This window comes from Hippopotamus amphibius, chromosome 1 (assembly GCF_030028045.1).
Source record: "Hippopotamus amphibius kiboko isolate mHipAmp2 chromosome 1, mHipAmp2.hap2, whole genome shotgun sequence".
Taxonomy (NCBI): domain Eukaryota; kingdom Metazoa; phylum Chordata; class Mammalia; order Artiodactyla; family Hippopotamidae; genus Hippopotamus; species Hippopotamus amphibius.
In genome coordinates this window covers 14,097,436-14,122,553 of record NC_080186.1, presented here as the reverse complement: position 1 = coordinate 14,122,553, position 25,118 = coordinate 14,097,436, and the positions used below count along the sequence as shown (strand labels likewise).

At 55.3% G+C, this 25,118-nt stretch overlaps 1 protein-coding gene across 2 annotated transcripts in view; it reads right to left on the bottom strand.

Annotated features, from left to right (window-relative positions):
* The window catches only part of PAX7 (paired box 7), a 99,153-nt gene that overhangs the window by 3,325 nt on the left and 70,710 nt on the right, over positions 1-25,118 (bottom strand). For both annotated transcript variants that reach the window (XM_057746725.1, XM_057746734.1), the window contains exon 8: positions 4,024-4,270. In XM_057746725.1, the coding sequence (XP_057602708.1) occupies positions 4,024-4,270 (247 nt within the window). The remainder of the gene's footprint in view (positions 1-4,023; positions 4,271-25,118) is intronic.

Sequence of the window (25,118 nt, the reverse complement as noted above, 5' to 3'; positions counted from 1 at the left end):
ACTTCAAGGGCACCCGCCATCCCGCAGAGCCTGCCTCTCCCTGGGGTCAAGCTAGGGTGCAGCGAGGGCAGGGCTGTGACATTTCTCATTACAGCCTCTGTCAACGGCCCTTCCTGTCCCTCTGTCTCTCTGCACGTCCCCTCCTCTGCCTCACACCCGAGCCTGGGCTCTAAACGTCTCAAATTAGATTAATCGGGAGTTGGCAGGAGAGGTGGCAGCGATGCCAACCGGTAAACAAATCTCAGCCGTCAGCGTCTCGTCAGCCCACGGCCCCAGAGGAGGACCCTTCTAGACACAAATTCTTATTAGACTTGTCAGATCTATTAAAATTCTTTTCACACTTCTGCGTTCTATCAGCGCCATCATTAGCACGGCCCTGGCCTCTGGGAACACCAGGGCCATATTAATCTGCCGTGTGCCCCATCCCTGCCCCCACCCCCACCCCACCCCCTTTACGGATGGGGAGAGACAGACAGATGGATGGACGATGGAGGGGGCAGGAAAGGAAGGTGTGAAGGTATCCCCGGGAAGACGGGAGGCCCGGGGAGAGGAGGTGGACTCTGCTGCTTAAGAGTTTGGCCCATGTGACTCCAGGCACACCTGAAAGTGATGCTCTCTGTGGCTAGAGGTGTGGCCGTGTACACGTCGATACGTACCACTGGGTGATCTCAGGCAGCCAACCTCTCTGGGATCCCATTTCCTCATCTGCCCAGTGGGAAGAACCCTGTACCCTGTACAGGGTGGCCGTGAGGATGGATTGCCAGGCCCATAGTAGATGCACAAGAAACGGTCATTTCTCCTTTCTTTATACACATACCGTTTGTATAGTTCTACCTTGAAGCCGTGCATAGACACACATTAGTGCATACTCACAGAGAAATAAATCTCTGTCCGTGCACAGGTTCATGTGAAGTTATGAACATGAAACCACACCCAGGTGGGTCTAGGTGGGCATCCTCACCCAGCATCTTACACAAGTTTGCGGTTTGGCCCAAAGAGAACTGGGTTTGAATTCAGGAGACCTGGAGTCCATCGTTTGCTTTCTGTGTGACTTGGGGAAAGCTCCTAGCCTCTCAGCCTTAGCTTTTGCAGCTGTAATCTGAGGGCAAATACTGTGGGATTTTTGAGGATTACATGAAATGAGAAACACGCATCTCGCCCAGTGCCCTGTGGGCTAACCCCGTGCACGGGACAGATGTGGGAAGATGCCAGGTGGCTTGGAACATGAGGCTCTCACACACGGACTGTGGGAGCCCAGTCACAGGTGAATTTGGCTGCCTATGAACATGTGGTGGTGGTCAGTGTGTGTCCCTGGGCTGTCCCAGGATGTCACAGCTGAGGGGGATGTTACCAGGGGAAAACATCAAGATGACTCAGTCTAATCCCCGGGCCCCCATTTCACAGATGGCAAAACTGAGGCTCAGAGAGGCGGGTGACTTGCCCACACTGTGGTGGCAGAGGGGCAGACTCTCCCTCAGGCCCCTCCCAGCCCAACCCCGGAGCCTCTGTGGGGTGGGTGGAGGGGGATGGGGTCTGAGCGGGGAGGGCCAGAGAAAGTGACCCAGGAGGAACCCTGAGCAACCCCTGGAGGAGTGGGGTGGAGGGGGAAGGGTGGAGTTAGAGGGGGAGTGAGTGGGAGGAGGAGGAGTCCGGGGGAGGAAGGAAGAGAGTGAGGGGGATAAGGGGTGGGGGGAAAGGAACTCTCTGACCAGCTTTTCCCCAGCAAAGGGGAACAAAACTTCTTTCTCGCCTCCTGGGCCCTTTGCCTTTTGATCCCCGCTCCCTCACGGCCCCCGTGCTGACTTTGGGGTTAATTCTATTTCCGAGTTGGGCAGGCGCCCCTGCAGTGGGGCTCGGGGCTCCGGGTGTGACTAACGCCTGCCCCCGGCTGGGCAGCCACCGCTGGAGCTGCCCTAAGCTCTTTATCAAGAGCATGTGTGTCCCGCGCGGTGCCCGGGAACACGGGCTGGGGCAGGGGGTCACCCTGGCCCCTCTGGAAACACTCCCGTGCACATGTGCACCCTGCTCTCAGATATACACGCGCACACGTGTCCTGTGACCCCATGTACACACATTCACACAGACGCAGTTACACACACGGACAGCATCATGTGTTCACACCCAGATGCACAACTGGACACCAGTACACACAGCCATACCCACGCACACACTCAAGCATACCCGCACCCGTATGTACACCCTGTAGACACATGTACCCCCAAATACTATCACTCACACACTCCAGTGTATGTACATGCTGAACACAACTTATACACGTGTACAAACAGCCATACGTATTTGTACGCTCACACACACACCTCCATGCCCACATATTTATAATACATTCCACAGAGTGACGCAGGTCAAACACACAGGCACCTACATAGACACCAAGCCACCTGTATACACCTGAATGCATATTTCAACCCACGTGCGTATGTATTGTAGCCACGTACACTCACGTGACCAAATGTGGGCAGGTGTGTTCACATACAAACCCACATGCAACCACGTGTACACAATATGCTCCTTTATACTCACACACGTGTCAACTGTCATATACACATATACCCACATGGGCCGCTCACACATTCACATGTGTGCGTATATACATATTCACCTAGACACAAGATGTGTGCACTAGCATGGGTATGCCGAAACACACACACATACACACACACACACACACACACACACACACTCTCTGTAATGTATCCATGACACGTGTATTCACACTCACCCAGATACACGTATGTGAGCGCACACACACAGGGAAGGGGCCATGAACACAGCTGGGAAGTGGAGGCTGGCACAGCTGGCCCTCATTTAGCCGTGGAGGCCAAGGCTGTGTGAGGAGGGGTGGGTGGCTGTGGGGTCAGGAAGCAGAGGTCAGTGGGGCCGGGCCGAGGCTGCGGTGGGGGCAGAGAAGGCCCTGGGGCTGGGAGGTCGCACTCTCTCGACACACGCCCTCCTGATTAGTTTGACACCAGCAGGTGACGCCTTTGCCAGGGGGCGGGGCAGGAAGGGCAGCCCATGGACCTCGGCTCCCTGGGCCGTCTTGACCGGCCCTGCTGCTACCCCATCCATCTGGCAGCGGGAGGCTGCGGCCAGGCCCGCCTTTTGCAGCCTTTGGCCTGAGGGTCCGCCGTCTCTGCCCCCAGACCAGGTGCCAAGGGTGTGGCGGCTGGGGTGGGCACCTGAGACCAGCTCACAGTTTGGGGAAACCAAAGCTGAGGATGGGGGGGGGGAGAGAGCTCAAGATAGAGCTTTGCCCCATAGTGGGGGCGGAGAGGGGGCGGAAAGACGCAGGCTCTCTCACGAGGCGTTGCTGGACTCAGCCGCCGCCAGCCACGTGTGGCTCTCGAGCCCTTGAAATGTGCCTGGTGCAACCCGCGAACCGAATGTTACCTTTTGATCTCATTTTATCCAGCTTAAATTTAAAAACTGAAATTCACTTTAATTTAGGGGTTGGGAAAGTTTCAGGATATTTGGAACAACTTGGGTGTGTAAATCTACTTCCTCGGTTGTAAATTTGATGAAACTTAAAGGCAGATCAAGTATTTCCAAAGAAAACTTAGTATCGGAATGAAAATGGGCTGGATTTCAAAGGTAGAGTATGAAAAAAGAAAGTAAAAAAATCTTCTTACTAATTTTATATGGATTACATATTGAAATGATCATCTTTTGGATATACTGGATTACATTAAAAATGTTAGTAAAAATCAATCCGCTTAAAAAATGTGGCTACTGGGAAATTTCAAATGACACCGGTGGCTCGTATTAAGTTCCTATGGGACAGCGCAGCTCTAAGACAACATTTAGTGGTGAGTGCAGCGGTCTGGCGCAGCAGCATCTTAGGACAACGCTTCTGCCTTCCTGGACCTCAATTTCCTCACTTGTGAAATGGGCACCCCCACCCCACCCTGCAACACCACCTTGCAGTTCTCTGCAAATAAGCGGGAGGTCCTTGGAGGGGGCGGGGCAGGGAGAGGGAGGGGGACGCCCAGGGCGCCAGGCACTCACTCTGGCCATACTGGCCGTACTGGTAGCCAGCCACGGGGTCCACGCTGTAGCCGGTGGTGCTGTAGGTGGGCGGGCAGTAGGACTGGGAGGTGGGCAGGCTGTCTCCCGGCTTGATGGAGTCAGCCCGCTGGCTGCAGCTGGCCGAGATGGAGGTGGCGGAGTCCAGGCCGCCGTGCAGAGGAGAGATGGAGAAGTCGGCCTGAGGCTGCGGCGGCACCGCACTGGGGTTGCTCAGAATGCTCATCACCTGCGGGGGAGAGACCGTCAGTGCCGGCCCCACGGCAGGCGTGGGGGCTCGGAGCAAGGACCTTGCAGACGCACGTGTGAGCAGGGCAGATGCCAGGCTGGCCTTGGACAGGCCTTTGCTGGAGTCACTCCCTTGGGGTCTCTGCAGCTTTGAGATCCTCCATCTACCTGGCTTGCTTGCCTTTGTGGGTGAGATGGTTAGTGGTGTCTCTGGTGAAGCCCTGGCCCATGGAGCCTCCCTCCGCTGAGAGCTTTCCAGGGAGGGGGCAGGGCAGGCCTAGTTTCCCTCTCTATTCCTTGGCCTGGCTCTGACGGGCACCTTGTGCCTGTCTGCTGAATGGATGAATGCGTACGTGCATGAACGAATGAATGAATGAATGAACAAGCTAATTACGTCTTTCTCATCAGACAGGGAGCTCCCCTGGGACCCGTGTCTCCCCCATCAGACTGGGAGCTCCCCTAGGACCTGTGTCTCCCCCATCAGACTGGGACGCCCCCATCTTCCAACACAAAGGTTAAAGACGCTGGATCTGTCCAGCTTCAACCCCCATCCTGTGCTGGGCCTACTATGCTCTTAACTTTGAGCTTCCACCCCTCCATGGCCAATGCTTTCAAACAGCATTGATTCTGGCAGCTCCCAGATGTCTGGGACCATCACCCCATTCCTGCTTAGCCTAGTTTAACAAACAGGAACCTACCACCCATCAGTGCTGGCAACCCCAGCTGACAGACAGGGTGAAGCTTGTCTCTAGAAACTCAGCTTAAAGAACCTGGTGTTGGTTCATTAGTGTGTTTATTTATTTATTCATTCAACAAATGTACATTGATGTACCATGGCTCCAGGCCTCAGGTCGGGCCCTGGGACTTCAGAGGACCAAGAGACATGGTCCCTGATCTCCGCAGAGGGAGTGTCTGGGTCTGGGGGGTTGGCAACTAGCAACAGCCCATCAAGATGTGGAGTGATGGGGGGCATGACAGAGGCAGCCGAGGGGGCTGTGGGAGCCCAGAGGAGGGCACCCAGGCAGCCTGGTGGTCCAGCTATTGGAGAGAGAGTGGGAAAGGCGGTGCAGGCAGGTGGGGGGGGGGTCCTGGTCAATCCAGGGGGAGGGGAGGGGGAGGGGGAGAGACAGGCAGCCCTTGTGGACCTGACCTGCAGGGCCCAGGACCCTTATGACCTCCTGGTAATGGCACCCCTTATGGGGGGAGGCCCCAGGGCCAGGGGGGTCAGCCTTGCTGATAATTTGCTCAGCACAGAGCTGAAGGTCCACACCGTAATCCATGCTGGGCACACGATGTGCTCTTGAATGTCCCCACCTACTCCCTGGGGAGAAAGCAGGCTTCGGGCATTGGAGCAATGGTCTTTCTGCCGACTGGACACCTTGTGAAAGTTTTCGCCTTCCTATTTTTGACCCGTCCCCCTCATGAGGTGTGGCCGGGGTGGAGGGCATGCATGTGGACTCCTCAGGCCAGGGGCAGACATGGAGCTCCTCCACTTACTAGCCGTGCAGCTGCCAGGGGTCCCTTCATCCCGTGACCACCTCCATAGTCAAGAGTGTGGCTGGGAGGTTGAGCCGGGCTCTGAATGGGAAGTGCTCAGGCATCAGAGGCCCCAGATCCTCTAATCCTTCTTTTCCCCTTCTCCTTACATTTCCCTTCTCTTAGCAATGAACTTGTATTCTCCCAAAGCAGAGCCCTGCAGAGATGTGTGGGGTGGAGCCATGATGCCCATTTCTCAGATGGAGAAACCAAGGCACATGAAGGACTGTGGCTTCCCCAGATCTCACAGCAGGTCTACCAGGGAGCAGTCCAGCATCCCATTAGCTTGACCCCTCTTGCCTGATAATTGCAAGTCTGACTCTCAAGGATGGGTTTTAACCATGGTAGAGGTTCTCACTCCAGATGTTTGTTCCCTGGGCAGCTGTGGGTGGGGGTGTGGAGGGGTATCGTGGAGAGCCTGGCTCCTCCAGAATGCCATGAGCAGTCTCCCCTTGACTCTTCCCGCAGTGCACCCAGCATGCTCCCCTCAGCCCTGGGGGTTACTCCTCCTCCGTCCTTTCATTCCCCACCCCCTCCCAGAGCCAAAGTCAAGGGCACCGGCCCTGCTGGGGTTGGACTTTGTCTCCACCACAGCTGGTGGGATTTAGGTGGGAGTTCACGGGGTGTCAACCCAGTGAGGTGGCAAAGAGACACGGGGATGGATTTAGGAGGAGATGCCTGTGCTACTTTGGGAAGCAGCGCTGGTTTAGGGAGCTGAGGTCTTCCAAACTCACTCTTTGTTGGATACACTTCTGAGGCCTCTATTATAGCAGAGTCCACACCGGGGTGCTGGGGTGCTGGTTAGAGGGACCCCGTGAAGCACTGGGGGGCGGTGAGGATGTCTGACCCTGTTGAGCTGGGTCTGTTGCTCTCTGATTGCTGAGATGGGGTTCTGGGCCTGAGGAATCTCCTAGGTATGTGTGGTTGGTGGGGCTGGTGGGGGACTCAGCGCCCCCCGCCCAAATCGGACATTGTCAGGCATCTAACACTGCACTGGCGTTAGGAGACCCGATTCTCTTCCAGGTTGCCTGTCAGCTTCCCAGTCTAGACCTCACTTTCCAGCTAAATCAAGAAAATCACCATCATCCCATTCCCTACCCCATATACACACTAACCCTGCTCTTCCCTTCAAGGAGGCCTGGGCCCCAGGAATAAACTTAGAGGCTCAGGGAAAACACACAGGTCCCATTTCCCTACCTTCAAAAGGATCACTGTGGGGGTGGGGAGACTCGTGAGGGTTTGTAAGCTCTGGTGAGACCCCAGTTTAATCCTTCTCTCTTGTACATCACCAAGACGTCATGCCCAGAAAGGGGAGAAATGGGGGTGGGGAGTTAGGGAGAAGAGGAGGGTGTTTGGGGGACGGGCTGGGAGCTGTGCAAAGACTGACTACTCATCCTGCAAGACAGACCTACAGACAACTGCCACCAAATCTGACCACATCGCTCAAGAATTATCCACGGCGCCTCAGTATCTCCCAGATGAACAGGGCAAAGGCTTCTTGTGATTGGACCTCTACCTGCCCATTCCAACTCCTCCCAGCCCTTCCTACCTTGCACTTTATGTCTCAGCTACCCCAAACCATATAGTGTTTCCTGAAGACTTCCTTCCTTCCTTCCTTCCCTCCTTCCTTCCTTCCTTCCTTCCTTCCTTCCTTCCTTCCTTCCTTCCTACCTTTCTTCCTTCCTCCCTCCCTCCCTTCCTTCACTTATTCATTCATCAAACATTTCACAGAGTGGTACTGTGTGCCAAGCTAGAGATAGGGCTGGGCTGTGAGCTCTCTGAGGGCAGGATGGAACTGTGTTTCATCCATCATTGCAGCTCTAGTGCCTACATTGTACCTACTACATATTATAAGCTCAGAAAATCCTCTTGAATTCATGCATATTCACTTAACAAATATTTATTGAGCACCTAATATGTGCCAGACACTGAGCCAGGCACTGAGATACAGTAATGAACAGCAGCAGCTCCACGCCCTCCTGAGCTGCTAGTCAGATGAAGGAGGCTGGCAAGAAACAAATGAACAAATAAATAATATAATTTCTGATACAGATAAGTTCTGCAGATGAAAGATGAAGGGAACATGTGGAACAGTCAGGCAAGACCTGCCCAGAGAGGTGAGATTCAGCAAGACCAAAAAGAACCAGCCAAGGAGGCTTCCCTGGTGGCACAGTGGTTAAGAATCTGCCTGCCAATGCAGAGCACACGGGTTCAAGTGCTGGTCTGGGGAGGTCCCACATGCCAAGAAGCAACTAAGCCTGTGCACTGCAACTACTGAGCCTGCACTCTAGAGCCCGCGAGCCACAACTATTGAGCCTGTGTGCCACAACTACTGAAGCCTGTGCACCTAGAACCCGTGCTCCACAACAAGAGAAGCCACTGCAATAAGAAGCCTGTGCACTGCAATGAAGAGTAGCCCCCGCTCTTCACAACTACAGAAAGCCCGCACGCAGCAATGACAACACAATGCAGCCAATAAATAAAAATAAAATAAATAATAAATAAATTTAAAAAAATATCTCAAGGGAGAGGTTAAAAAAAAAAAAAAAAAAGAACCAGCCAAGGGAAGACAGAGCAGAGTTTTCCAGGCAGAAGGGCCAGCAAGTGCAAAGGCCCTGAGGTCAGAACATGCCTAGCAGGCTTGAGACATAGCAAGAAAGTCAACGGTAAGAGTGAAGATCTTGGGAGCTGCAAGCCTTCCTGGGATACTTTGTTAGAAGGGGCTTGTGAGGTGCCCAGTGTCTCAGAGGGGTTTGGACCCTGGGCCATTAGTAGACAGCTCAGAATCTGCTCAGGCCCAGGGAGCTTTCCCTGTAATGGGATTTGTTCAATGGGATTTGCCCTGGAACATCAAATCAAAGCCACATCTGGGACAGGTGTGAATGGGGGATATATAGCATCTGTCTGCTCTCTTCCAGAGCACGTGGAGGCCTGGGGACCAAAGGGCTCCCCTTGCATCCAACCCCTGACTCAAGGCATGACCGCTTCCAAGCCGATGGGATTGGACCTATCTAAAGAGAGGTGGGAGAGGGGAGCACTGAATGACTTCTCCAGCAAATGGGCTATTACCCCCATTCTGCAGATGGGGAAATCGGGGAACAGGAACATGAAAAGGAGTGCCTGAGATCACACAGCCTATACATGGCAGAGCTGGGATTTGAACCCGTGTCTCCCTGACCCCTAGCTGTTTTCCTTCCCCACAGCAAGCTGTGCTGGAGAGTACAAGAGAGAGGGCCTTGGCAACCCCACTGCGCAGAGCCCCACAGGCTCACGTGGGCCTTACCGGCGTCTAACCGGCCCGTGGACCTCCGGGAGTCCCTCTTTGCCTGCGGAAGCAGAAAGCCTTTGCCCACAGTTAGAGGCCCAGCCAAGGTCTGGGGTCTGCAAACTTTTGAACTTGAGGAAGTCCTGGTCTGATGCGGTAATCCACCCCCCTCAAGAATGCTAAGGCCTCCCCCCAGTGGGTTTTACTTTTTTCCCGGTGACCTTGCTTTCACTAATGTATTACTTCTTGGTACCTTACCGTTACTAACTCAAAATCAATACCGACCTCCACATCTGTAAGGTTTTATCTGAAGGCAAATCTCCAGGCTGTCCGTCAGACTGAGTGACAGCCATCCCTTCCTCTCCCCCCCCACCCACCGCGGCCCCCACCCGCCCCCAGCCCCTTCCTCTCCCTCTGCTCTAAATCAGTCCCAGCCTCCACCAGACTAAATCAATAAGGGGCCGGCCTCACTCCCCCCACCACCTTCCGCCGCTGGGGAGAGGCTTGTAGGTTTTGGGGGGTGGGGGCCGCGAGAGCCCAGCACCAGCCCCCCTTCTACATCCTCTGCTCACCGCCCCCTCCCCCAGGACGTGCCGGCACTCCCCTACTTTAAAAGAAGGGGATGGGAAAAATGTAATTAATTCCCTCCGTTCCTGAGCTGGCCCCGAGGGCCTGGGACCGAGGAGGCTGAGCTGTGAGATCTGCACCCTCTGTGATAACCGAGCGTGGCTTTGGGAGCGAGGCTGCAATTAGAAGGGGTGATCGCCATCATCGGGGCTCTGTGGCCTGGTTCGGGGTGGGTGAGTGGGGGCCGTGGCAGGATGCAGAGGGGAGAGAGGGGGCAGGGGCCGAGACTGGTGAGGTCAGGACAGTGGACCTGGAGATGAGACTGGGGCTAGAATGAGGCCAAGGACCATGGGACCAGCGACCAGGTGGCAGGTTGGGAGCCTCAGCTCTGCAATGCCAGAAGGGGACCCCAAGGCCTCAGATGGACAGCGGTTTTGCCAACAGTACTTGGCCAACCAGTGCTCTGAGGGGGCTTCCCTGTCGCATTGGGGGCCAGGATAGCTGCATGAGCATCCATGTTCTGCCGCTGACTAGCTGTGACCCTGAGCAATTTCTTTAACCTTCTGGGCCTCAGTTTTCTCACCTGTATAATGGGAATGATAATAATTGTCGCTGCCTGTAGAGTTATTGGAAGGATTAAATAAGTAAATGCACATAGAATGCTTAAGCAGTGCCTGGCCCATTACTTGTTCTCAGTAAATGCAAGCTCTCTCCCTCCTCTTCCTCTCCCCCCACCTTCTACCTGGATTAGATGGCACGTAGCTTGAGAGAGGGAAGAGCCAGGGAACTCCTCCCTGTCAGGGACCCTCTCTTCTCCATCTCTTCTCCTCCACGGGGCCTGGCACCCACTGGGTGCTCTCTGAACGCATCACTCTACCTGCACTCTGGAAAGGAAGCAAGGTGTGTGTCATGTGGACAGGTCACAACCCCTCTGGGGAATGCTCTGGGGGGGAGCCCTGTCACAGCTTGCCTTGGTCCCCAAGGGTCCCTGAATGTGCTTATTTGTAGAGAGTGGCGAATCTGTGAAGTCTCCAGCCGAGAACTAGCGAGGCCCAGAATTCACACACCTGCACAACACAAACGCGGCACAGAGCAGCCCACATCGCACCTCCACAGGGACACACACCCGAAGCCCAGAAGGTGAGACAATTCAAAACACCTCTTCTCCAGATCGCCAAAGAGCTTTTCATCAGAACTCCAATAAACCGTCATGATAAACTTCATGTATGCCCACCCACCTTGCTTAAACTCATCGATGCCCTTCTACGCACACACCTGCACATAAACACACCTAAATACACACATGAAAGCTGGGAGGCACCTCGGAGACGGGCACATCTTCAGAGATGGGGAAACCGAGGCTCAAAGAGGGGCAGTGGCCTGCACTCGGGCAGAGTGTCACTGCCAACTAGCGGCAGTGTAGCCAGTCCCGGGGCTCACAATGGCCATTCCTCTTGCCCCCAGGCTCTGCTCTGGCCCCACAATGACCGGCTGGCTTGGCACACTGAGCACTTTTATCTCCAAGCCTCAGGTTCGACCGCCGCCCTGCCTGGTCCACCCTTTTATTAACTCATCCCCCTGAATTCCACAAGAGCTGGGAGGGGCGTGGGGGGGGCGGAGCTCTTTCCCATTGTCAGGGAGAGAAGGTGAGGGCACAGCTTGCGAGGAATGGAATGCAATTTCCATCTGCATTACGTGAAATATGTCCCTTTGGACCACAGACGGTCCCAGGCTGGGAATGACCTGGGGAAGCCCAGCTCACGACTTGCCCTGGTCTCTCAGGGTCTGGGGCCCAGAGCCCATCTCTGTGTCCTGATAAACCCCATAGGGACAGGCTAAGAGCCGGGGAGAAGGCACAGGGTGGCTCCCCTGAGGTTCGTCTGCTCAGATGCTGCTTCTCCACCTTGGATGCCCAGTGCAATCGCCTGGACAGTCTTTTAAAATGTTGCTGTCGGGACCCTACCCCTTAGAGATTCTGATTAGCTGGTCCGAGGTTCTGCGAATCCAGGTTTTTAAAAGCTCACTCCCCCAGTGATTCCAGTAGGCTGCCGAGTTTGAGAACCACTGCTCTCAGAACATCACTATGATTGCTACATGCACAATGTGACTACACATCCACACCGATGTGGATGAAATCACACGCACGCACATAGAATACACACAGACACTCATACCGGGATAAGCACAGCATTACACAGACAGGCCAACACGGACACACAAAGAATGATACACGTGAACAACTGCCTGCCCCCACACCATCCACACACTTCACAGACGCACACAGGCAAAGAGACCTACACACGCCGCACACCGCCGCCTCTCAACTCCGTAATCGCCAGCTCACTCATGCAAGCCTCCGTGCCCACGGTCACCACCCCCCTAAAGCCCCCAACGGACACCCAAACACACATCACACAAATGCACCCCCGCCCGTCCCCCCGCCTGTCCCAGCTCCATGCTGGGATTAGTGCAAGTGAGAAATCACCCACCCAGGCAGCCGCCCACCGCCGCTCCCCCTCTCTCACGCTCAATTCTCCGCTAAGAGGATCTGGGCCTCCTCCCCTCTCCCTGCCCCCTGTGGACAGCGGTAATGGGCTTCGGGTGCTGACTTTGAGCTTCCAAACAAGATTTCCTGCAGGTCTCCCTGTCCCCGCCTCCTTCGCCTTCCATCTCTCTGCTTATGGCCCTCGCCCGCCACCTCCTCCACCAGCCACCTCTCACACAGCAGCCCCCCCCCCACCAGGGGAGCTAGTGCCCAGGCAAGCACCCCCCCGCCCCGACCTCACCCCGGCCCCCTGACTCCTGTTCCCCTCTTGCTTGTCCCCTCCCAGTCTTCCATGAAGGCCATTCTCTTGCATGAGCACAGCACCTTACAGTTTCCAAAGCATCTCCCTTTAAGCCTCAGAACCATTCTATGAAGTGCCGTTACCCCATTTCTCAGATGAGGAAACTGAGGATGAGGAGGGGCTCACCCAGAATCACCTAGGGGATGAGTGGCAGCATTGGGACAAGAAACCTTGAGCCCTGACTTTTAGTCTAATACTCCTGCCCTGCACTGGCTGTGGTCTTCATTTACCATAGGTAGCTCTTACCTCCGTGTGTGTGTATTACACGGGAGCGCATGGGGGATGTTGCACCTGTGAGACTAGTGTGGGTGTGTGCGCATGCAGGTGTGCGTGAAAGTATTGTGTGTGTGTGTATTTGAATTGTGTGTGTGTGTGAGTCTGTGAGCATGTGTGTGTTGTGTACGTGCACGCGTGTACACATGGGGGTACGTGTGCAGGTGGGAGTGCTGTATGTGTGCTCGTGCGTCCGTGTGAGTATCATGTGAGAGTACTGTGTGTGCATGTGTGAGTACTGTTTGTGACTCTCATGTCCGAGTGTTGCTAGTGGGTACAGCACACGTGTCAGGGCACATGCCCAGTCTGCCCCTTTAGTTGATCTCACCAAGGGCACACACTGGGGCTTGGGGACCTCAGACGCTCAGAGGGCACTCAGGAAACACCTAGCCCTTGACTGTCATCTCTGGTCAAGAGGAAACACCCCACCCCCAAAGTCCACCCGCTTCTCTCTTCCCTCTACGTTCAACAGACCGGACCCAAAGACTCAGGAATCAGGCTCTGTTTGATAGGAGAGGAAAGCAGGGAGGGTCACTTCTGCAGAATTAGGACTCAGCCAAAACTGTGGGAAGAGCCTCCAGGTGTGTGGAGGCAGACACTCTGAGAGACGAAGCTAAAAAAGGGCCTCACCGAGAGAAAATTTTCAGCCCCACCGTAGTCCCCCTTTCTGCCCTGGGCACAGACGGACCTTGACATCGGTTTTCATCACCTGCTGCTAGAGGCACATTTGCTGTCCTGTCCCCTGTGCCAGTCACAGAATAGGTGTCCAACAAATATTTATTGAGTGAATTCATGAATGAGTGAATGAATGAATTTACTTATCTGTTTATCCCCAGCACAGGGCCTGGCATAGAGCTGGGTGGATGAAAATAAATGGAAGGTGCCTCCCCTCCCCTCAACTCAGTGGGTTTCAGAGCCCTCTCCTCTCCCTAGGGGTCCCTGTGGGCTTCGCTAAAGCTGTCTAGAAGATGGGGGCGGGTGGGGAGGAATGCACAGAACGACTTCCCACTCATTGTCCAAGAAGCTAAGACTCTCTCTCTCTCTCTCTTTCTCATACACACACGAAACACACAGCACACACACACATACATTTCCAATGTTTGGTCTACAAGATGTCAACTTCCAAAAATCTGTAAACATCTAGAAGCATCTAGAAACACTGGTGGGGCAGGGGCTGACTTTGGCTTGCCCCTCCCTAGGCGGATGCCGGGTTGGCCCACGTCTGGAGGGGTCTGTGCCAGGATGGGTCCAAGGGCTCCTGGCCCGTGGCGGGTGCTGGAGCTGATAGGGTGCGGTGGGATTCAGAGCCCATCTCCGATGGCGTGATAATGGCGGTGGGGATTAGCGCGACTCTGCTCAGAGCGGCGGCGGGGTTGGAGAGGGAAGGGGCCGATCGCCGGGAAAGATATGACTATTTAAAGATAATGATTGCATAAATTTAATTAGCACACTTTCACGCGGCAAATGGCCGTTTTGTAATTAATGTATCTGGCCTTACTAAGCATGAAAGATCCCATCTCCTCCCCCTCCCCTCCCGCTCCCCCTCCTCGGAGGCCCTAATGAAAGACAGAGAGCAAGTGACAGAAACAGTTTGTCAGCGGCTCCAGGTGTCAGGGGCCTAATTGGCTGAGCCGAGGGGAGGAGGGGGAGCCGGGAGGGCTGAGAGGGGGAGGGCGGGGGTGGGGGTGGGGGGGTCCTTGACTTTGGCCAGGCCCAGGTTGGGAGAGGAGGAGGGGGACAGGGTGGCCTGGGCTCTCGGGCCCCCTGGCGTGGTGGGGGAGCTTCCCCTCGGTAATTACCGGAGACGAGGACGCAGATTGGCCATGGCAGGGAGTGAGTGGTGGCAGGGAGGCCTCGTTAGTACCTGGGCAGACAAGCTGGCACGTATCACAGCGCGTTAGGGACTTGCGGCCATGACGGCTCAGGCCCCGCTGGCCCGCTCCAAGCAGCAAAGTCCCTTAAGCGGAAAGAACGAATGAAAAAAGGAACAAACCTCAGTTTCCTCTTCTGTAAAACAGCCCCTGGTTATCAAGAGGCTCACAAGGAAACCTGATCATAGCCTTCCATTATTAAGCACCCACTAAGCGCTGAGCCCCTACTATGGGTGGACAGCACCGCCGCTCACTCCTGATCGCAGCTGTCAGAATGATGTGCATTTTCATCTTTCTAGAACAGGAATGCATTTCACCATCCATAGTACCTTGCCACGGCTCTGGTAGCAACGATGCCAGCTGTGTGCAAAGCTCCTGTTGAGGCCTTCTGATCAGATCAAGAAAGGGACAGCATCAAGTCGTCTTAGGTTCAATGAAATACGGGTATTGGCTGTTCCATGTTACAGATCAGGAAATTGAGGGTTGGGGGAGCTAAAAAACGTACCCAAGTCTGTACAGTCAAGAAGTGGTGGGGGCTTCCCTGGTGGTGCAGAGGTTAAGAATCTGCCTGTCAATGCAGGCGACACAGGTTCGAGCCCTGGTCCCGGAAGATCCCACATGCCGCAGAGCAACTAAGCCTGTGTGCCACAACTACTGAGCCCACATGCCACAGCTACTGAAGTCCGAGTGCCTAGAGCCTGTGCTCCACAACAAGAGAAGCCACCTCAATGAGAAGCCCGTGCACCACAACAAAGAGTAGTCCCTGCTCACCACAGCTAGAGAAAGCGTGCCTGCAGCAATGAAGACCCAATGCAGCCATAAATAAATAAATAAATACATACATTTATTAAAGAAAAAAAAAAGTGGTGGGCTGGGACTTGAACTCAGAAGGTGTAACTCCAAAGTCAATTCTCTTTCTAGCACCTATCTCTGGTACCCACTGCAGGGCCAGCTCAGCACTTTCCCACCCCCATGGTACCATCCCCTGCAGGCTGCCTAAGATGCTTGCCTGGCCCCCTTGGGAAGCCTCTTTGTCAGATGGGTACAGCAGTCAATTGCAATAATATCCCCCAGAGTTAGAGCTGCCTGGTTGTCTTGTAGGGTGAGCAGGTAACGAGGTTGAGAGGGTTCCAGCTAGCAGGCCTGACCCTTGGGCCATGGCCGCCTTGGTGGCTGTGTGCCCTCCCACCTCTCTGACAATAAGCCTCCAATGGCTTCACCAGCTGCCCTCTGGCAGCCTCAGGCACCAGCCCCTGCCCCAGCCAGCCCAGCCCCTGCCCTGTTTTCTTGGAGGAAGGCAGGGCAGGGAGGACTTGCGCCAGCCTCGGCCAAGTGGAGCAGGGCCCAGCCAGCCCTCTCTCGGACCAAATTCAATTTCAAAGCTTAATGAGTTTGCAGAGGAGCCGGGTGTGCTCACTGACGCCACTCCTTGCCGGCTGGGTGGTTCCCGGCCGGGCCACCGAGCGAGCAGCGGCCCAAGCAGGGAGAGCCCTGGGCTCCATCGAGAGTGGCGGGGGCACCGAGCGAGTGAAAAATGTCAGAGCAAATTGCTCTTGACAGCGTTAATATCTGCACCTCATAGCAATAATTACATGTAAATAAATAGCAAAATCACACTCAGCTGGAGGCAGCTTGGGGAGGACAGACGCTGCTAAGGACCAGCTGGGGACCCGGGATGCTCTGCTCCATCCTTTTCTTTCCTTCTTAGAGTCTCTGCTCCCCAACCCCCACAACCCAATTCTTGATGCAGCACAGAGCAGGGGCCTCAAGATTCTGGCCATCCATACTAGAACTGGAAGGGAAAAAAAAATTTGGGTTCTCCCATGTTCTCATCCAGCCTAGGGAAACAGCAGGACCAAGCATCCTCCCAGCCTCTTTCTCTTCTCTCCCCCTGAGTATATTTTTCCATTTCCCGGTCTCTACAGAGAGATGCCTCTGAAATCCATATCTCTGCCCCAACCTCTCTCCTGGGCAGCCCCCTGGCCTTGACCTCCACACATCTACCCTGATCCAAGTCCTCCTCCTGCACTCCCTATATCTATCTACAATTACATCAGCTTCTTGGTCACCCGAACTCCACACGTCCAGTCATCTTTGCCTCCGCCTCAGTCTCAACATCCACGATGTTGCATGGCATCGTGTACCACGCCAAGTCACAAGCTAACATGGCACAACTTCCTGGAGTGTCCACTTGCCCTGATGCTAATTAATTTTATTATGATGGTCAACAAATACGGCTCCACAGTGGCAAAGCGTGCAAAATGAGCGTGCATTTTAAAGAAAATACATGAAAGTCTGTTACACCCCACCCCCAGGGCCTCGGGGGAATACACTCAACTATTACCAGAAGGACTTTGGAGTGAACTTCAAGAAGTCCAGTGTGCAACCAGAGTTGCCTCTTGCTGCCATGTTCAGGGGCTTCTGGGTTTGGTTTTGTGCTTTCGTCTATAAAAGCAAAGACCATGTCTCATCCATGTCTGGATTCACAATACTTAGCAAAAGTCCTTTGGAGGTGTTTGAGGGAGGAAAGGAAAGAAACAGAAAGGAAACAAAAGGCTAGGAGGAAAGGGGGGAGGGAAAAGAAAGGCATCAGGATGTAGGAGATGCAGACGAAGCTGGCCCCCAGGGAGGTGACAACTCCAAATGAGCACAGGCATGACAGGTAGCTGGAATGAACTCAGGGTTCCACTCTCTCCTCCCCGGAGGGACCCTGTTCTCTTGGGACCCAGCCCCGTTTCCACTTCCTGCTTGCCCTGTAGAGAGTTCCCACTAGTTAGGGCTCCCCTGCCCTTGGAGAAGGAGCTCCGAGGGCCGGCCCTCCGGCTACTTTACCGCCCTGTCTGCCTCGCCTGCACAGGGCAGGGAACGCAAGCTCCATTCTTTGCGAAACAAATATCTTCTCCGAAGCAGCCCCCGCGTCCCACACCATCTTGTTTAGCTCACCGACTAATCCACTTATCGAGGATAAAGCGCCTGTGAATCCCCATTTGATAAAGGCAGCCACAAAATTAGCAGAAACGTGCCCACGGCTCCGATGTACCAAACAAACAAGAGGCTGGGGAGGGCCACGGAGAGATGTTGTCTCTTTGCAGGCCCCAGGCTGGGAGAGATGCGGGAGGAGATAGCAGCTTTCTGCTGGCGCTGCAGGTGGGGAAGGGCCCTGGGTTATTCGAGAAAGGGGTTGGGCAAGCTGGGCGAAGGAACCAGAAGGGAGTGCCCACCCCATCCTCTGCTGCATGCACCCCAATACCTCCAGTTTCCCAGCTCCCAGTACAACCCAACTCCATGACCCTGTGCTGACTGCACTTTCAAAGGCAAGAACCATCTGTAATCCCAGCTAACAGGCTTCGGTGCTTACTCCATGCCAAGCAGCGTTCTAAGCATTGCCTGTGTTACCCGATTTACTCCTCACAACAACCCTGTGAAACAGGTACTGCTGCCATCCCCATTTTACAGATGAGGAAACTGAGGCCCAAAGAGGTCAGATCATTTGCTCGGGATCACACAGCTGGTAACCACCACTCCCAACTGGAGAGCTTTATTATCTAAAGCTCTCCCATTCAACCATGACCAACTTGAACTCAACCTGCATCTCCACCCAAGGTCCCCAACCCTGACAGCAGTCCCCAAACCACCTGGCAGTACCCCCAACGATTCACGGTCCCCTGCCCCACCACCTGGGGAGACTTCACGTGGCTAAAGCCTGTATGCCCCCCACATGGTTTGATGACTGTCAAGTACACCTCCTGGGGTCACCGTCAGAGCCAAAGTTGTTTTTCTATGCCCCGCGTCCACCTTTAGTGCTTCTGTTATCAGGGTTGTACGGGCCTCCCAGCAGGCCCCCAGTGGTCTCTCTGCTTTTCCCCAAGGTGCTCCAGGCCCTTTGCTGATGCAGCCTCCTGGCCACCGCTGCAGGGTCATGAATATCACACAGATGGGAAAACAGGGACTTGGATGAAAGCTCAGCTCATCTGAGTTTAACTGGCTCCTCCGAGGGTGGCTTCGAGGAAGGGTCATCCCTGCTCTTGGGTCTAGGAAGAGGGAAAACCAGGAGGGGATTCTGGGCGTCTCGGTCCCTGTGCTGCCCACACACCCACCAGTTCTGGCTTGGGGGGGGAGGGGCAGGTCCCAGGCCTCGGGGGTGGGGACATTAATCACAGGGAGCCCCTGTCAGGGTGGCATCTGGAACTAAAGGGAAACACTCATCCAAAGGCCAAGACTTTTCACCCCGGGCTCCGGGGGCTTGGAGACCAACCACTGCCACACCAGGAGGCCAGGGCTGGGAGCAGCGCATCTGGGGTTCAGGCCTGGGCCTGAGAAAAGGTCCCTGCCATGGACACCTGCACCATGAGGGAGAGAAGGAGCATGGAGAGTAGCTCAGCTCTGGCAGGTTCCCACATGCCATGGATGCAGGATCCCATGGTGAAGTTCCTTCCCTCCCCAAGGCCACATGGCTAGGAGGTGATGGGGCCAGCATTCACACTTGGGTCTGACTGCAGAGCTGGTTTGTGTCTCCCTCATGCCCTCTGCACTTGCCCTCCCTCCAGCTTTGGGGTCCTCCCTCCTGCCTCGGCTCCCTGTCCTCATCCCATTACTGTGAGTTCATCTCCCTCCAACAGTGTCTCTGACCCTCCATCACTCCTGGCACCCTGGCCTCTCCCTGCTTCTGCCTTTCGCTCCCTGTCCCGGTCCCCGTCTGCCCACTCTCTCTGGGTTGCTTTGTCTCCTTTTCTTTCTTGCTGTCTTTCTTCCCGTTTCTGTCTCTCGGTCTCTGGGTGTCTCTCTGTTTCTGTCTCTGTCTCTCTTCCCGTCTCTCTGCGGGCTTCTCTTCCAACTCTCTTTGCCTCTTCCTGCCTCCCTCCCTCTGCCTCCGCCACTCCTCCACCCCTCCCTCTCCCTGGCCATTCTGCATGTCTGTCTGGACCAACCTCCCTTCTCTCCACCAGTGTCTCACACCTTGATTCTCTCTATGGGTCTGTCGGTCTGTCTGTCCACTTCCATGCCCCTCTGCCCTCCACTCCTACATACCTCCAGCAGGGGGCACTTTCTGGATTGGCCCCAGAGCTTAGTGTGACAGAATTGAGGCCACCAGACTGGGAGGCCAGGTTCACAGCCTGGTCCAGCCTGTTGTCAGCAAAGCACTGGGCTTGCAGGCTGGAGGAACCCTCAGCTGACCTCCCCTGCTCCCCTGCCTCTTCCTCTGAGGGATTTTGGCGGATTCCCTCCGAGGCCCCTTCCTTTTCCCTTCCTCTGCTGCCCGGGGTGGTCCATTCTGATTCACTCAAGGAGCTTCTGGGGCACCTGAGAGCTGGGAGGGCATAACGAGGTCATTTCAGCCAGTGCTTCTCAAGCTTTCCTGCACATGGGAATCCCCGGGGAGCTTGTTCAACTGCAGACCAGACCTGGAGAGGCAAGGGCTCTCTTCTGGCAGCCCGGCACAGAGGACAGAATTTAATCTCTGGCATTGGGCAGACCTGGGTTTTGAATTCCAACATTGTCCCTTACTGCTGACCTTGAGCTTTGCCTCTCTGACAATTCCAGGCTCTCAGGGCTCAGGGAGGACCAAATAGCTAATGGGACCAAAAGTGCATCGTTGACTCCTGTGGTTCTGAACAAATCAGGCTTTGTGGTCATTATTATGGACGATAAAGATGCTGGAGAAGTAAACCCATTTCTTTGGGGGTCAAAGCAGGGTGGGCCCCAGTTGGGACAGCTGCTTCCCCAGAGGCCTAGAGAGGGAGACTGGAGTTGGCTGGGGTGGGAGTCAGCTTCCAGGGGCTCAGGGAAGGACGCCTGGGCAGTTAGGGGTGGGGGAGGGCTTTATCTGTGATGGGAAGGGAAGGCAGCCCCCCGGGAGAGGCTCATGAACTTCTGCCTCCGGGCATCACATCTCAATTTCAGCCTGGACGCATCCCCTTTGTGTAAGACACTTGCCAGGGCGCTCGTGGGGCCTTAATCCTCTGATGCCGCAGGTCACACCCCAGTCTGGCAAGAAGGTCGCCCGCATGCTAAGCCCTCTTACTGTCTGCTGGCCCCCAACAGACCAGCAGGATGGAGGGACAGGAGCCGGGCAGGGATGGGTCTCCCTCCCACATCCCATCGGGTCTCCTTGTCTGGTGCTCGATGCTTGAAAAGGTTTCCCAGGGCTTTGTGTCGACGCAGGAATTGCCCACGCCACTTAGAGCAGAGGCAGAGATGACTGTAAATGCTGTCCACCGACTCTCTGAAAGGATCCGCCCATTGCCACACCCACCGTGCCCTCTGAAAAGCCCGGCTAATCCCTGAGTCTCTCTAGGCAGTGAAAAGTGTGTAGGGCTACCGCAGGTGTCTCTATTGTAAAAGGAGGAGCCTTCCTCTTACAATATTCACAGGAGCCTTCCAGCCTGGAGATTGCTGGAGAGGGGTCTCAGTTCAATTCAAACAGTGCCGCCCCTGAGTCACTTCCTAAAGAAAGGGGCTTGGGGGTCAAGGTGCTGATGCAATGTGGACAAGGTGAAAGCTTGCTAATCCAGTGTTTTGGATGTGCCAGACCTCACACCAGCTGCCTCCGGAGGGTGCCTTCGTTTTTGTTTTTTTTTTAATATATTTATTTATTTATTTTATTGGCTGTGTTGGTATGGGCTCTAGGCGTGTGGGTGGCTCACGGCTCTAAAGCGCAGGCTCAATAGTTTGTGGCACACGGGCTTAGTTGTTCCGTGGCATGTGGGATCTTCCTGGAGCAGGGATGGAACCCCTGTTCCCTGCATTGGCAGGCGGATTCTTAACCACTGCACCACCTAGGAAGCCCGGGTGCCTTTTTTAAAATACAGACGCCCCCACTCCCACAAGGGAACTGTTGTGTTGACCTACCAGGGTGGAGCCTAGGAATTTTGATTTTCAACAGGCATTCCAGATCATTCTGACAAACAGCTTTGGGAACTACTGACTCTAATCCAATGCCTGACCCTTCCAAGAAGCCACTCTCCAACAGTCTTGACAAAACCAGATCCTGCCTGTACCCCCAGAGATGGAGATTCTGCCTCCCCATGACCTCTGCCCCTTCCCATCACCTGGACCATGCTGGCCCTCCTGCCTCAAACAGAGAGCACTCTGGGGCTTTAGGGTGGGATTGTGAAGGTTCCCTTTTGCTCTCACTTTACATAATCTGACCTCTTGTCACCTCCTGAACCTCCAAGGTGGACCCCAGCTTGCCAAGAAAGGTGGTGGGAAAGCAAAGCTGGACCTCCAGGTGGTCAGTCCAGCCGAGCCTGGCGGCCCCAAGGAATCTATTTCGCGTGTCAGGTGGGGGCGGGGGCCACAGATACTTCCCTACCTCCACACCCCCTCTTGTCTGGGGCATCCCCTCCTCTCTGGAGGCTTCTGGCTCCTGGTTTGCCTGCTTTCTTTTGCCAGACTAAGCAGAAGGTCTTTGAAGGCAGGGGCCATGGGGCTGGGCACACACGATGGATGCTCAGTGTCCAGTGCAGGGCCCACAGCTGTTTATCAGACCCCTCCTGTGAGCCAAGCTTTGTGCTGAGGCCATGCATCACCTGAAAAGCCTGGGTTTTGTTTTAGGGGAGAGAGCAGTATTCAGAAAGTTAGAATTCAGAGGCAAAACTGCTACCCTGGGAAGGAGTGCAGCCACCCCGACTAGAGGAGGGGAAATCTCAGAGGAAGTGAAGAGGGCTTGGCTAAGGGAAGAGGGGGGAGGGTGTGAATGTTCCAGCAAGTGCATCATTGGCTAAGAGGACCAAATGGATGGAGGATAGGAACAGGGGAGGAAGCCCTCACTGGAGGCGCTACCAAGGAAGGAAGTGCCTGTCTGCGGAGCGCACTCGCTGCCCCTCACCGGCCCTGCGCCTCGGCCACCGGCCACCAGGCACCGCGGGCGCATCGGACAGGCCGGCGGAGGCCGGACCGCAACCGCACGCCCCGCGCCGGGCCCGGCGTTCCGGGAGCGGCCAGGCTCGCTGCTGCTCCCCGATCCCTGGCCCGGGCTGCAGGAATTAAGCAGGCCGCCGAGCCCGAGCGCGTCCTTATCTCGGGGAGACAGTTGTTGGGAATCACTTTGACTGAGTGGTTTTGTCTCCCCGCATTTTCCACTGTCAGGCGGCCTCGGGCCATGGATCAAAGGCGCGGCGGCGGCGGCGGCCGAGCGCGGGGAGGGGCGGCCGCGCGGATCCGGCCCGATCCCCCCACCTCGACGCCGCCACCCCCGTCCCCACGCCCGCCCCCGCCCCGTCCCGGGTCCGCCCGGCCCGGCCCGGCCCGGAACCGCGCCCAGCCCCTGCCAGGAGCCCACCGTCCCGCGAGCTGGAGAGGAGAGATGGGGAGAAGTGGGAAGACAGAAATGGGAGGGGCTGGCGGGAGGGGGCGGAGGCTGAGGGGGCGGGGAGGGGCTGGAGAGGGAGAAGGAAGAGGTGTTTGCGGGAGAAACCAGGAGAATGAGAGAGATTAGGGGAAAGAGAGTGGGGGAGGGGGGCTGGATTTGAGAGAAGGAAGGATGGAGAAAAAGAGGGTCGGATGCAGAGGGGGCTAAAGGGGGAAAAGGAACAGGAGGGCTGGAGGTTGGAGGGAGGAAACGGGGAAAGGAGAGAACTAGGAAGCGAGAAGAGCATCAGTGCAGAAAAGAAAGCAGCGGTTAATTTCCCATCACTTGGGCCCAAGAGAAAGTTCTGGGCTGAGGGAGGGGACATAGAGAGGAGACTGCCTGGAGGAGGAGAGGGGGAGGGCAGCCTGGCTGAGCAGGGCGTAGGGTGGTGGCTGTCCTCCCTCCAAAGAAAGCGCTGGCCCTCATCATTCAGAAGGAAAGAGAAGCACAGAGTGGCGGTGACTGACCAAGGCTGCAGGGGAGCTGGGGTGACACTCAGGCCTGACCCTCCAAAGGTCACCAGCAATGCGGTGGACACTGGCCCAGGTCTCAGATACTCCCAGAAGCCCCAGGAGAGGAGCCGCCTCTGCCTGTTTCCTCCCCATCAGCCCCCACCCCACAGCAGAACTCCCTGGGGCAGCTCAGAACACCTGTCCCAAGCCCTGAAGGTGTTGGAGAAATGATCCCAGCTAGGGGGAGGGCCAGGAGAGAGAAGGGGCCAGCAAGAAAGGTCTGGAGAGAGGGGGAGCCCTTGTGGTGGGGCAGGAGCCTAGACAGGAAGGCAGGAAGGAGCAGGGGAACTCACAGGTGCTGAGAAGAATCAATTGAGGCCTGGCCCTGCACCAACTCACTGTGTGGCCTTGGGAGCCCCCATCTGCAGACAGCTACCCGGCATTGTGCCAGATGCCAACCTGCTCTGCATCTATGGGCATGCTTTCCTCAGACTGGCTCTATGAGATGGGAACTATTTATTAGCCCCACTTTACAGAGGGGGAAACTGAGGCAGAGAAGAGCCTGTTTGGAAGCACCCAGGTAGGAAGTGACGGTGCTGGGGACTGGGCACAGGTCCAGGGAGTCCAGAGCTGGTATCCTGATGCCTCTCCTTTCCTGCCTCTTAGGGCACTGGGAATAGCTGAGATCAAAGAGTTTGGGGCCCTCAAAGATCTCACCAGCGTGTGGGAAACAGACCATTTCTGTGACATATACTGGTGAAGGGCATGGTCCCTGGGGCCAGGCAGGCTGAGTTCAAGTCCACGCCCTGACACCTGTTAGCACCTGACCTTGGACAAACTGTTTAAACTGCATGGTGCCACTGTCCTCCACCTCATTTATAAGACAGAAGTAATTCCTGGCCCTCCCCTTCCAAAGGAGATGTTATGAAGATTAAATGGGATAATCCATATAACGGGCTTAGCACAGCATCTGGCCTGTGGTATAAGGGCTCAAAAAGTTGAACCGTTATTATTATTACTTAATATTTAATATTTTAGTATACCAGTAAAATGTGGCAAATGCACAGGGAAAGCACTAGTAACCCAGAATGAGGGGGTGAGGGAAGGCTTCCTGGAAAGGACCAAGTCTTTACAAGTAAGTAGGAGTAGGGCCTCCCTGGTGGCGCAGTGATTAAGAATCTGGCTGCCAATGCAGGGGACACCGGTTCAAGCCCTGGTCCAAGAAGATCCCACATGCCGCGGAGCAACTGAGCCTGTGCTCTAGAGCCCACGAGCCACAACTACTGAGCCCAAGTACTGCAACTGCTGAAGCCCGTGCGCCTAGAGCCCTGTGCTCTGCAACAAGAGAAGCCACCGCAATAAGAAGCTCTCACACTGCAACAAAGAGTAGACCCGCTCTCCACAACTAGAGAAAGCCCGCGTGCAGCAACAAAGATCCAACACAGACAATTAAAGTAAATACATAAATAAATAAATAAATAATAAAATAAATCTTAAAAAAAAAGTAAGTAGAAGTGAGTTTGAGATGATGATGTAGTGATGGAGGAGACCCAGACAGAGGGAACAGCAGATGCAAAGGCTTGGAGGCAGGGGACCATATGGCCCTCTGGGGACCCTCAAAGTCACCCCTGCCTCTCCTATCTGGGGACCTGCCCAGCCTCCCAGGTCCGGCTGCCCTGCCATCCTGGA